Source organism: Rhamphochromis longiceps, linkage group LG11 (genome assembly GCF_057381845.1).
Source record: "Rhamphochromis longiceps isolate RC_006_pf linkage group LG11, R_longiceps_female_GT1.1, whole genome shotgun sequence".
Lineage (NCBI taxonomy): Eukaryota > Metazoa > Chordata > Actinopteri > Cichliformes > Cichlidae > Rhamphochromis > Rhamphochromis longiceps.
The window spans coordinates 35,585,186-35,598,771 of NC_140567.1; the positions used below are offsets into that span (position 1 = coordinate 35,585,186).

Here is a 13,586-nt window from a genome sequence, read left to right on the forward strand (position 1 = left end):
TTGTGTGTGAGTGGAGCCACCTGGTGGTCCGCCACACATACCCCCCCTTGAACACACAGTCAGGTCTCCATTCAGTCCAGGACCCTGGGTCTAAGCAAACGACCCGCACGACTGAACCTGGGAGGGAGAGAACAGGCAGAGGAAGGTCCATCCTGTGAACGAGGCTGGTGAAGGCGAGCAGGAAAGGCAGGAGGAGGCTCAAACGTTGGTGGTCCGGGGGTAGTCCTGGGGGGAAAACCAGAGACTGTCAACCCCAGCGCAGGAGGTCGGCCACGGCGAGGGGCCTGGGCCGGCACTACATCACTGTCCGGAAGAACATGTGCTGGTTTAAGTCTGTCAACACACACAGTCTCCCTTGGACCCCCAAAATCCAAAACAAAATGTTTCTGGCCCGGTTCAATAACCCTGAACGGGCCGTCATACAGCGGCCGCAGCGGTGTCCTGTGGGCATCGTGCCTGACAAAAACAAACTTAGCAGTCTCTAAAGTCTTTGGAACAAAGGTGTCAGGCACGCAATGGTGCACCGGACCAGGAACCCGAAGCGAGTGCAAAAGCGGGGTGAGAGAGAGCACCGATGGATCGAAGCAGGGAGGAGGATTTTCAGGCAAGAATTCTCCAGGCACGCGGAGGGGCTGACCAAACACTAGCTCAGCTGGGGAAGCGCCGAGATCCTCCTTAACCGCAGAGCGCAGCCCAAGCAAAACCCACGGGAGGCGGTCAACCCAATTGCCATCCTTTAAGGAGGCGCGAAAGGCAGCCTTCAGCGACCGGTGGAACCGTTCACACATCCCATTAGCCTGCGGGTTGTGGAAGCGGTTGTGCGGTGGACTTTAGCCCCCAGTCCATCAGCCATGGCCGACCAAAGCTCGGAAATGAACTGGGGGCCTCTGTCTGACGTAATGTCCGCGGGTGGGCCGAAACGCGAGACCCAGGTCGACAAAAACGCCTTGGCCACCACTGCTGCGGTAGTGGACGCCAGGGGGACCGCCTCCGGCCACCTGGTGGTCCGGTCAACAACAGTCAAAAGGTGCGTAAAACCTTGTGACTGCGGCAAGGGACCCACCAGATCGACATGCACATGATCGAAACGTTTGCCGGGTATGAAGAACGGCTCCAGGGGCGCCTTGGTGTGTTTATGAACCTTCGCGCGCTGGCAGGGAATGCACGCCGACGCCCATTCCTTAACAGATTTGCGAAGGCCTGGCCAAACAAATTTAGAGCTGACCAGTTTAACAGAGGCCCGGACCCCTGGATGAGAGAGAGCATGTACCGAGTCAAAAACTTGACGACGCCAGGAAGCGGGAACCACAGGGCGAGGGCGGCCGGTGGAAACGTCACAGACGAGGAGGGGACCACCGTCCTGCACGGGTCTGTCCTCCAGTATGAGGCCCGTCTGGGTGGATTTAAGCGCGAGGATGTCAGGGTCACCGCTCTGATCGGCAGCCATGGCGGAGTAGTCTATGCCGAGAAAGACGGGAGAAACCAGCGCACGGGACAAACAGTCAGCCACATGATTGGATTTACCAGCCACGTGCCGAATGTCCGTGGTAAACTCAGAAATGGCTGCCAACTGGCGCTGCTGGCGTGCACTCCATGGATCGGAAACCTTGGACATGGCAAACGTCAAGGGTTTGTGGTCCACGTATGCGGTAAAGTGACGACCCTCGAGAAAAAACCGGAAATGACGAGACGCCAGGTAGATGAGCTGTAAACAAGTTTTACTGTGTCAGCTTTAGACACACTATTTAAGCCTGTTGAGAGTCACAGTGCATGTACAAGCCACTTTGCAACACATGTCAACCCCAGCTACTACATTTTAGTGTAGTTTCGATCCATGTCACATCTGTTTCTACTGATGCCTGCTGACTGTACTCTACTGTTCTTTACTGTGGGTCTATTTCGGTACGGCAGGTAGATGTGCTCCTGTGTGAAAGGGAGGTCCTAGAGCTGAAAATGCTGCCAAATAATGCAGATAGAAATCTGTTGCCTGTACTGTTCCTAACTTAACTACAACTTCATAAAAAGTGGCTCCACATCAACCAGCCATAGCAGCGAAAGCTTCTCAGGTGATTATATATTCAGGCCGTACAAATTTGGTTCAGTTAGTTATTTCTTTCTTTTGGGGAACCATGCACAAAAGCAGTATCTTCTGTTTCAGATTTACCAATTAGCTCAATAACCTGAATTCAGTTCAGTTTTATTTATACAGCACCAAATCACAACAACAGTCGCCTCAAGGTGCACAACAGCACTCCCTCATTTAATCTTCCCAACTGCGATATCATAAATAATAATTAGTTAAATATCAAATAAATTTTAAGTACTTTCTACTAGAGCAGGGCGATATGGCCAAAAATATTTATCACGATATATATTTGAAAATTTGCGATAACGATATAACCGATGATATAATTGATGCGAGACAAAATACAACTCCACAACATTACTAGCGCAAAAAGACAACCTTCCATTTATTTTCACGTAAACAAGAAGCTGGTTTTTATGTACATTAAAGCTTTATAAAAATGTAACAGTGCAAATGCAAATTCCTTGCTGAAAGTTTAACCCAAAGGCATTTCCAGTAGAAATGGGCTGACATATCCTGAGCATAACCATGTATAATATCCACTGAAGTTAAAAAGAGGTGCTTTGCAACATTAAACTGCAGTGTGCAGTACGCATTTTTCGGACCATAAGGTACACGGGATTATAAGGCACATTAAGCGAAACAAAGCAGTCAGATAAATCAAACTTTATTAAACTCATTCTTCTTGCTTCCTCCACTTCTGTACCATTGATTCATTAATGTTGAATTCTCTGGCAGCTGAGCTATTCCCATGTTGTTGCAGTATATTAATGACTAACCTCGTATTGTGGACGGATTATCTCAGTTGTTCTCCTGACTGAAGTTTGGTCCGTTTACAGCATCCTGCCATGCGATTGCATTTGTCTCTAACCATGAAGAACCTTCACGTTAACTTTTATAAGTGGAAAAGTGTTAGTGTTCGTCCTCCAGCTTCACTGTTTATGTTATGCTAACATAGCTGTGTTGCTAGCGATCACGTAGCACATCATTATATACCAGCTAGCCCAACTTCAGTAACCCTACAAACGTCACTGCTGTTTAGTTTCCTGTCTTCATTTATGTTGGAAGTGATAGCAGAGCTGTACGTTTGAATTTTTTCAGAAATCTCTCAGTCAGAACATGCTATATCATGCTTAGGTAACTAGCGAAACTAGCGAGCTAACTTCCGCTAGCTTCCTGCTAACTTCTAACTCCGTTAAATGTAATAACTTTTGTTTTCATGGATGCCTGGAAGTTAAACTTTATAGTTACACCTGGTAAAGCAGCAATGCTGATCGTTTTATTAAAGATCAAAGAATTTAGACAGTTTTCAACTCTCAGTGATGCTGCAGTGTTGTTTGACCTGAAGTCAAATATACGGAGTTTGGGACCCAGATTACTCCCAGATTTAAGAGCATCTTAGTCCGACAAACACGACAATAACAACGGCCGCTTGCATGTTCTGCAAAAAAATGTGCTTTGTTGTGTATCTGAAGGACAAACACCAAACCAGTTCCACATCACGGAAGTTGCACCATTTTTACAAACCAACAATCGGCCATGTGCGTATGAAAACAAAGGCACTGCGCATGCGCGTTTTACTCCCATTCTATCGCGATATTTCATTTTCCTATCGTTGCCTAACATTATACCGGTATTACCGTGAACGGTATAATATGGCCCAGCCCTACTTTCTACCCAAGCGTAGAGCTGCCACCCAGGCAAAAGAAAAATAGAGCTATATCACATTATAACGTGAAAAGTTTATTGTTCTAACAAAATACTTTTCATTTTTGTACAACATAATATCACGTTATTACAATATACATAATTATCATGTTCGTACAATCTAATATTTATATTGTAAGAACGTGAAAGGTTTTTTGTTATAACGTGATAATTATGTATATTGTAATAATAACGATATTATGTTGTACAAACATGAAAAGTAGATTTTTAGAACAATAAACTTTTCATGTTATAATGTGATATAGCTCTGTTTATCTTTTGCCTGGGTGGCAGCTCTACGCTTCCGTAACTTTCAGTAAATTTCACTGATAACAAATAATTTCACTTTCACATTTTTAATTGTGGGATTTTCCTTGTAATACCAGATTTGTCTCTCACCTCTGCCAATGTATTGTAGCATGAAGGGGTGATGAGAATAGAAAAAAGCATTATAGGAAAATAGGTGTCAAGTTCAAAGTGTCTGAAGTATCTGAAATGAATCCCTTCTGATGTGTTTGTACGTGTCTGAGTTAAGTCAAAACCTTCACTGTTTGTTCCTTTCCTCTCCAGTTGTCTAACTGAAGAGAAAAACAGCCTTTCCTATCACAGTTGTTCTCTTGACCTCTCTTTTTTATAACATAAAATAATTGAATCTGCTTCTTTTAAAGCTGATGGCTTTTCTGATCTTAGACTGATTTTTAATTGTCGGCTCCAACCATCAAATGGCCATATTTTCTGTGTCTTCTAAAGTGCATAATAAAAGCCCTCACTGACATATGATGAACACTAACATCTGCACCAGCTGATCCTTTGTTTGCCCAACCACCTCATCATGTGTTATCAGGTTACATGGCCTAGTCTTGACTCAAAAGTAGGCTAATGCCTTATAAAAGCCAAAGATTGAATGCACTCTGTAAGCTTTATTATTGTTGCAGTAATCCAGTTTTAAGCTCAGGAAAGGTTCCCCGAGGGACAAGGGAGGAAAGGAAGAAATACAATTATAAAAGTAAATGCACATAAATGATAACGGTAGAGTAATGGCAAATAAAATCAATTAGATAATATTAAAAATATCTTGTTTACCAATGACAGATAGTATTGTTAAAGACTGTGTTGCACAGTCACAAGTAGTACTAAATGGATCTACTGATTATATTCTTTCATAAATGTATGTTTTGAAGGTCAAAACTGAGGCTTTAACCTCAGGAAAAATTAAAAGTTAAACATTAGTGTAAAAGTGAACATGAAACATGATTTTCTGTCTGTTAAAACTGCATCTTATACCACACCCCTAAAGTCATTAAGTTGCCTTTGTAGGTCTTGAAAATGGGTCATTATCTCTCAGTCATCTATGTTGCCCCAGCTGCGTCACCAATGCCCCAAAACACCCTGTTTGTAAAGGTGAAATACATCTAACAAAGCAGCATTATGTGGTGCCTGAAAACACACCGGACATGTGACGTTCCTTAATAATTCCACTTTGTGTACGCTCAAACATAACAAAGTGGACACAATGTGCCTGTTTTATTAGCACCAATGGGTCTGTCTGTAGACGTACACTTTCTAATGTCACAATGCGTTTTTATGATTTGAATTTTTTGAAGTCTTTAAGGACCTCTTGCCTCTACTGGAGGAGCATGGTTGCATGGTAGCGTTTCCATTAGCAAGCTGACAAATTGGACATGAAAAGCATCTAAGACCAGCACTCAATACGCTGCTATTCAGTGTTTTAACACTGAAGACAATACCTTTAAAAGTCAGCTAAAAATATTGAATATTTTACTTTTGCGATGAAGGCTGCTGACACTCAGAAAAGGTTGTTACAGGGCTTTAAAAAGTGGATGCTGAATCTTCTGTTGCTGTGACAACACACCGGGTTGAACGAACCTATCAGGAGCTGCAGAATCTGAATGTCTTTTTATTAAATGGTATTTGCTTCATTATTACTGGACTGAGTCTGCAAGCCTTTTGACCTCGATTGCCTTCAAATATAGTCAGAGACGGTGAAAAACAGAATTATGGGCTGTTATGTTGTTCAGAGTCAAGGGTTTAAAGAAAAAACAGCCGAGCTGTGTTTTCGTACCACTGATTCACAGAGTGCACGTTAAACAGCGAGCTGATGTGAACCCTCGTCTGCTGCAGGCCCGAAAAAATACTTTGTCTAAAGGTCTATGTTCACAAAAACTGGGTAGTATATCCCCGTGCCTTGTCTGAGAGTGGTAGAGGGGAGGTTAAACAGCAAGAAACCAGCTTTTAAAGGCTGAGAAAGAGAAGGACAGAGTCCTTCATTCCTGCTAAGATAGCCCAGCTACCCTATTACAGGATAAGGCGGAAATGTTTTTAGAAAAAAATGGATTTAATTTTAACTAGCTTTGACCATGGCGGTTAAAATACTTCTTCTCTGTCCTCTGACTGTGTGGCCCTCCTTTATAGTCACACTCAGATAACATCGAAGGCAAAGATGGCGGTGTGATTGCTTTGTTTTTCAGCCTCACAGGTTGGTGCTGGAGTGCTGATGCAGCGAGGTGGCCCTGCATAATAAGTCAGGGAGAGCAAGAGCCACACTCCAGGGACTGTGATTAACTTTCACCCACTCCAAAGAATAGCAAGCCATTACAGAAAAATTATTTCTCAATTTACTTTCTGGGCAGGCTTTGAAAGAGAGCCTGTTTCTGGGAGTGGTTCCAACATAAACCACCGAAAAATGTAGATGCACCGCTCCCTGTAGGAACTTAGAAAGTAATGCTTGTGTAAATAATGTCTGGAGCTGTGTCTTGTATCCGAACGATTAGCTCTTTATAACCTACAGCTTGATGTGTGGCTGCTTTAGGTCTGTTTGTGCATGTTGCTTCACTCTGATCAATAAGAATCTCTGGAAGAAAAATGCAGAGTTGCATAATGGGATGGATTTAAGTGTTTTTGCTTGAAGTCTGTCTCGTAGAAAACAATGAGCATTGTGTGCTGATCAGTCTTTTTGTCAGTGATGTGCTCATTCTTCTGTATGATTACCATGAAATCCAGTCGCAGTCAGCAGAGGGTAGTAGTGATATAGTCACAGCAGCTGGAATAGTTATGTAAATTATCCAAGTTTCTAGATGTGGAATTATAATTAATCAGCTGAAGTTATATACACAGACTGCATTAGTCGAGGTAGTGGTAGAGGCATTAAAAGTATCAAAGTAATAAACTATCGAAACACTTGAGCTGAGTATTTTTAGTTATACACAGTGTGCATTAAAACAACAAATGCTGGCCATAAAAGCTAGTCAAATAATAGCATTTCAGCTGTAGCAGCTGTATTAATACTAATAGTAGTTCATGTAATAGTGGTTGTTCACATTTAGGGGATGTGGCACAGCAGAATTGGTTATCTAGTAATCTCAAAGTTGGTAGTTTGATGCCTGGCTGCCCTTGAGAAAGACACTGAATCCCAAATTGCTCCTGTTGTATCCACTGGTGTATTAGTGTAAGCGTGTGAAAGAAAGTGCTGCATGAATGTCTGTCTAAACGGGTGAACGTGGCTTATACGAAAAAAGCACTTTGAGTGTTTAGAATAGCGAAGCAGCAAGTAAGTGCCAGTCCATTTATCATTCTCATGGTTGTTTCTTTTATTCATATTTGTGTGCGATTATCGCACAATAAGTTAGTGTTTCATGGTGTGTTAGCATTGTGATCCCTTAAAAGCTGACCTGTTACTTGAAACCAGCCTGTACTTTTGGCTCAAGGGGATTACTTTTACTTACTCTGACCTCATTATTTAATAACCTGGCTATGTTTAATGTGAGTGTCCACATTAAACATTGGAGAGAAAATTTGAAAGCTCAGTAGATCACATTTAAGCGTTGGTCACATTTAAGAGTTATTTCCCAAAATATGAATGCTACAAAACAAAATCAAATTCTTACAGTAAATATGTCACTTCAGAAAAGAATATCGCCCATATGGTTTTCACTGCCCTATGCATAGCCAAGAAAACAGTCCTCATGAACTGGAAAAATAAAAATAATCTTAATTCTAACCAATATAGAAATTATCTATTAGATTACATTAGTCTTGATACAGCCTCTGCCACCACATCAGATCAATTGCTCTGGGCTCCTTTGATCAGCTCCATCACCTAGTGGGGGTGGGGGGTCATAGTTTGGTCCCGCCTTCACTGTTGTGATTGGTGTGGGGGTAGGGACAGGCTTAGGGCGTCGGGGGGTTCCCCGGAGGCATCTTCCTTGGGGGGCTCAACCCGGGGTAGCGGTCATGTCCGGTTAGGGGCTCTGTTGGCTCTCCGGTGACTGTTTCCTCGCGGCTGCGTGCAGCGGGGCTAGGGGAGGGTCTGTGCTGACGGACGTGGGTTACTGACCTGGTAGCCTGGCTGCCCCTGGGTGGGTCCGGGATGGGCGTGAGGTTCTGGGGGCGCTCCGTCTCTGGGCTGGGACCCGGACCGGGCCTCGGGGGCTTGGGTCCTGGTTGGTGTGTTGCCGGGGTTGTGGGCGGGTGGGTGCATGGGGGCCCAGCCCTGGAGCAGGGTGCCGCCGGTGCGTCGAGCCACCTGGGGGGCTCTTCAACTGGTGGGGGAGATTGTCACATCTTGCAGGAGCTTTCCTCTCCTCAGGAGCTCCCTCTGCAGGAGGGGGAGATACAGGAGAGGTGGAGGAAGATCTCAGCCTGGGTGTTTATTGTCTTATGTAGTCTGGAAGATGAGTGGATGGTGGGGTGGGTGAAGTTTTCTCTGTGGTGGGGTTGGGTGGACTGTCCCGGGCTCTGTGGGGCCGGGCGGCGCTGCTGCACTGGGCCCGGTCTGGATGGGCCTGGGCCCCCTTTCCCTGGCGGGTCGCGGAGTATGGGGGTGCCTACTGGGGTCAGCGGGGGAGCTGGCCCCAGGGAGGGGTCACTTGCCCCTCCCTTCCTTCCCTCCCCATCTCCAGCTGCCTCCCTCTTCCCGCTCCACCACAACCACCCACACATGCAGGGCCTTGGAGTAGGGGTATGTCACCAGGGTGCAGAGGAGGCTACCCCCCCCCCCCCCCCCCCCCCCCTGTCCCCTTCTGGCTGCCTCTGCCTCAATTTTATCCCACAACTTAGACATTCACATTACTCACACTCTCATTACACATACATATAGGATCTTGGGGGTGGGCACGATACACGGAGTCCAAAGTACCATCAGGGTGTACACCCCACCCCTGGCATCGTTGCCCACCTCTCAATTTTAAATACACGTAGACATTGAGGGCTAGCAGGAGGGACCATGCGCTTACCTGCTGCTCTCTGGCAGGTAGCTCCATGCCCTCCTGGGTTTTAAATGCACCTTAGAACACACATGCATCAACACTACAATGAGCGGGTGGAGGGAGGTTCGGAGTCTTCTCTCACCCCCGTTCTCTGCGACCTGCTGGAGCAGGGGGGCTAGGACTAGGAGGAGGAGTTGGCCGTCCGACTGCGGTCTGGAGTGTGGAGCCTTCCTGCTGCTGCGGAGTCGGGGCGGTCTGCCTCCCCCCACCGCAGGGAAAAGGGAAACACCACCTGGGTCTGGGTGCAGTTCCCCCCTCCAGGGGCAGGGGCACCTAGACCCGGTTTGTAGAGTACGCTTGGGGAGTGTGATCGTGTGTACAACGTCTCTTTATGTCTGTCTCCACGTTGGTTGAGTGTGGAGTAAGTGCATATGAGAGCATGAGGGTGGGAATGGATGTTTGTATCTGTGTGTGCCTGTATGTCTGTGTCTATATGTCAGGTTGGGTGTCAGGCGCCACCTCTCTGGGGACATCTCAGGCCCTCCAAGGTTTGGAGGCCTATCTCCCCCTACCACCACTTCCCCTGCCAGTGGCGGACTGGTGCGTTGGTGGTTCTTTGTGTCCGGGGATGGGCGTCCAGGTACACACCGGCTCACTCCTTGGCGGCCGCTTATCGGGGCCTGGAGCCTGGGGCTCGCTCGGGCCACTTCGGAGGTGGGGTGCCCCCGGCCTCTCGGCCGGGGGCTCGGTCACTCAGGCGCAGCTGGCTGCCGGCGGAGCTCACGGGCGCGTCACTGCAACTCCCCCTGGCTTCTGCTCCGCGGCTGCTGAGTGAGCCCTCATCTGGGACTCTCCTCAGCTCTTTCCGGGACAGTGGCGCAGCTGCCCCTCTGTTGGTCTTCCTTGGTCTCTTGTGTTCTGGGGGCCTCTGGATGTCTGGAGTTTTGATCTCCTCCACACGTGCTTCACGCCCTGGAGGACGGGGCTGTGGCCCCCCCACACCCTCTAGCAGATTATTACATGAAGGAACCTTTTAAAAAAACAAAAAACAAGCGCGTCCATGCTCACAGGTGTACACACGGGTGATCACACCCACAAACTACACCCTTTTTGGCTCCTACCTCAAAGCACACTGTGTTCTGTTGATCTTATGTGCTGCACAATAATGTTTAACATTTAGTATTTACTGTCATATTCCCATATATCATTGTGATGTTGTTTATTCTATTACTCTTGTTCTCTTCTGCTTGCTTTCTTTTTTCTTTCTCAGCAGGTGATCCAGGTGATTGATAGATGCATTTTTTTTCTCTGCCCGTTCTGTTGGTTTTTGTCTTTTGCCCTTCTCCCCCGTCCCTCTTCTCAGCTGTTTCTCTTTCCCTCTTTCTTTCTCCCCTTCTTTCCCCCAGTCAAGTCTGTCCCGTATTCAGTAAGTGAAAATAAAATAAACAATAAAAGGTGAATCAAATGGACCATTACGGCAAGGCTGGGATGGTCAGTTTGGTAAAGTAAATCCGTTGGGCATCTTTCTTTGCCTTTAGACAACAATTCTGATGGCAAAAGAGCCAAACGGGACAGGCCAAAAAAAAAAAAAAAAAAAAAAAGTAAATATGTCGTGACGATAATGTCTTCTGCACAGTGGTCACTTTTTACTGTGTATACATGTGTGTTACATCATTATATAATGTAACCATTGTATGCCACCGCTCAGAGAAATAGACCCAAAAGCAGAACAGAAAACAGGCAGGATAAAAATAAAGTCAAGTACGCCAGGTAAAAGTCTCTTACAGGGTGAAAAGCAAGCTGGCAGCCAAGAAAAAAGAGGCAATATGAGCAGAAAAAGTTTAAAAAAAAATACAAACAGATGAGGAAAAAAATTGCCATGCTGAGGGAAGGTGCATAAATACAATCTAACAAAGGAGGGAAATGTTGCCAGTGTATATGCAGGGACTAATGAGGGTGAACAGAAAGGTGGGAAAGTGTGGAAGGTAGGAGTGTCAGGCCTGAAATGACATGTGAGTCAATTCATGATAACAGGCAAATAGACATAAATGAACAACATAACAGCAAATCAGGACAATTACACATGAAGTAGACAACTGATAAGAGCAGAAGAACTAATATTATGAGTCCTCTCATTCACTACAACTAAGTGTGACTGTTGCGATTACTTACATCACAGTTATTTTGTGAATGCAGAAAAATGCAATCATATCTACACAGCCTACAAACCCATTATACAACATAAATGTCTTAAACATGCATCATTTAAAGGCCATCAAGGGGGAAATCCTCTGGTTTAAAAAAACTGGTTATATAGAGGTCTGTGAAGTAAACAACCTTACCGGCTCCCTTGTCTGTGTCTACCTCAGTTTCTCAATAAGCTCTACTCCTCACTTTGGGACTTCATATGACGGTGGCCATTTCCATCTTTTATATACAGTTTATGGCTGTAATCTCTGTTTTTTTAAAGCCTCTCAACTCTCTCATGCCATACAACCAAAAAAGTTTAGTTCCAAGACTACGTTTTTAATATTTATGTTACATGCAGACGTCTGTGAGAATTCAAATAAGAAATAAGAAAAGTGTGTGGCCTCTAGATTGCCAACTCGATCTATTATCATAAAAAATAATTCATCACCAGACAAACACTATCACCGGCAACATTGCAGTGGACAACTATATACAATCCCTGCTACAAAGCAGGGGTAATTAAAATAGACTGCCTTCAGAAAATGGCATGATTAACATAGCTCATTGATTTGTTTTTGTACTATTACCAAACAAAGGAAGAGTTTTTAAAAAACGGTTGGTCTGCCTCTGGTTTGGATTTCACTGTGAAGCCTATATTCATGAATTTGCGGCAGCTCGTTCAGTGAGAAAGGGACGCTCGTCTGGCACAACATCTCTGTGACGGAGGCTGAAGAAAAATTTTGCTGGTGCAGCTTTAAATAGAGAAGAGCCTCATCTTTCTCATTACCATGACGTCTAATGCAGCATGTGTAGGTGTGAAATATTCTCAGGTCTCTTGTACAGATGATCGCTGCACTATGAATAGACCCTGTGGAGTTCTGTGGTGTAGTTTATTCATGTTCGCTGCCTTCTTGACTCATATCAGACCTCACACTGCACCACTGAGCTTAACAGTCTGGAAATGATGAACTGTAACGGCTTGAATGCTCTTTTGTTTTATTTTTGCCTTTCAAGTGATCTTAATTATACATAGCCCCTAATTTCTAGGAGTCCTGGTGAAGATGGGGTCTTTCTTTGAGGTGTTTAAATAAGTAGTAAATCTGTTGGTGTGTGTGTGTGTGTGTTTTGCATGTGTGTGTGTGTGTGCGCGTGCAAATGCATTTGTTGTTGAAGGTGTAAAAAATCTGTCTGACACGCGTTGCGGTTTTTCATTTTTAGAAGACGTCTAACATGGCACGATGGCAAACCACACACACTTCCTCTCACAAAAGCGTGTGTCCATGAATTTGTGCGTGTGTGTAGGTGCGTGTGTTTTCAACGTAGCGTTGAGAACGTTAACGTTGAATAATGTGCCCCCCCACCCCGAGCCTAAATAAGCTCCTGTGTTTGATTTAGATCCATCACTCAGACAACATGGATATGGTTCATTTAATTGTATTTTAATAGCTCAAATGGTATTAAAATGTTTTCACAAAGTGAGCAGTGTCACATGAGTAGTGTGTTTGCTCAAGGACTTACAGTGCTGACAAACACCTGTTGGGAATAGAGATGGTTGCAATGTTGACTCATGGCAGCCGGGGAGTTTCTGTAGCACTTGATTTATGTCTCAGTTTTTATTCTTTCCTGTGTCCGCTGCGGTTGAAAACCACCTTTCAGACATACATGGTATGAAAGCCATCATATCTGAGAGGGAGGCAGTTTTTCTAAATGAGACTTGAGTTCTAAGCAAAGCTGACAGCTCTTGATTGCATTTCATAGCTTGATGCTTCACAGCTGTAATCACAGTTGCACTCTGGAATATAATATGCTCGCTTATGTGGCGTTTAAGGGATAAAAGATCAGGATTATGTGCATTTTTAGGGCTGTTTGAGTTGATTGTAAGTTGTAATGGGCATCTTATTTTCTCCACAGGGTTTGCAGGTCAAGGCTGATTATGTTCCTCTGCTTCAGTCTCTGGCCACATATGGATGGAGGCTTACTTGTGTGCTACCAACTCCTGTAATCAAGACTAACAGGTAATCCCATTGTCTGACTATTAAAGGGGGATCAAGTAATCTGTGACATCTAATGACCTCTGTTGGCAGCCAGGAGGAACTGCAGCAACTATAATGATGAATATTGCTTTAAGTCCATTTACAAGTGTGAACTAGAGCTGCAGGATTTCAGTGTGTTCCAAGAGGTTAATACTTACAACTACATGTATGTATATATTGGAATCTAAAATCTGTTTCGAGAGTTCTACACATTAGAAAATAAACACTGAATCCCATTTCCCTAATATAACCTTGTCCAAAACGCTTTATTTCACCCCATATGTGTGCATAAATCTCATGGAACAGGACTCCAACCTGGCCCACTGGACAGCTTTAGAAAATGTG

General features: G+C 44.8%; 1 protein-coding gene across 1 annotated transcript in view; it reads left to right on the forward strand.

Annotated features, from left to right (window-relative positions):
- Positions 1-13,586, forward strand: part of rftn1b (raftlin, lipid raft linker 1b) — a 138,709-nt gene that overhangs the window by 114,196 nt on the left and 10,927 nt on the right. Inside the window, exon 8 of the mRNA XM_085423808.1 lies at positions 13,120-13,223. Coding sequence (XP_085279934.1) covers positions 13,120-13,223 — 104 coding nt within the window. The remainder of the gene's footprint in view (positions 1-13,119; positions 13,224-13,586) is intronic.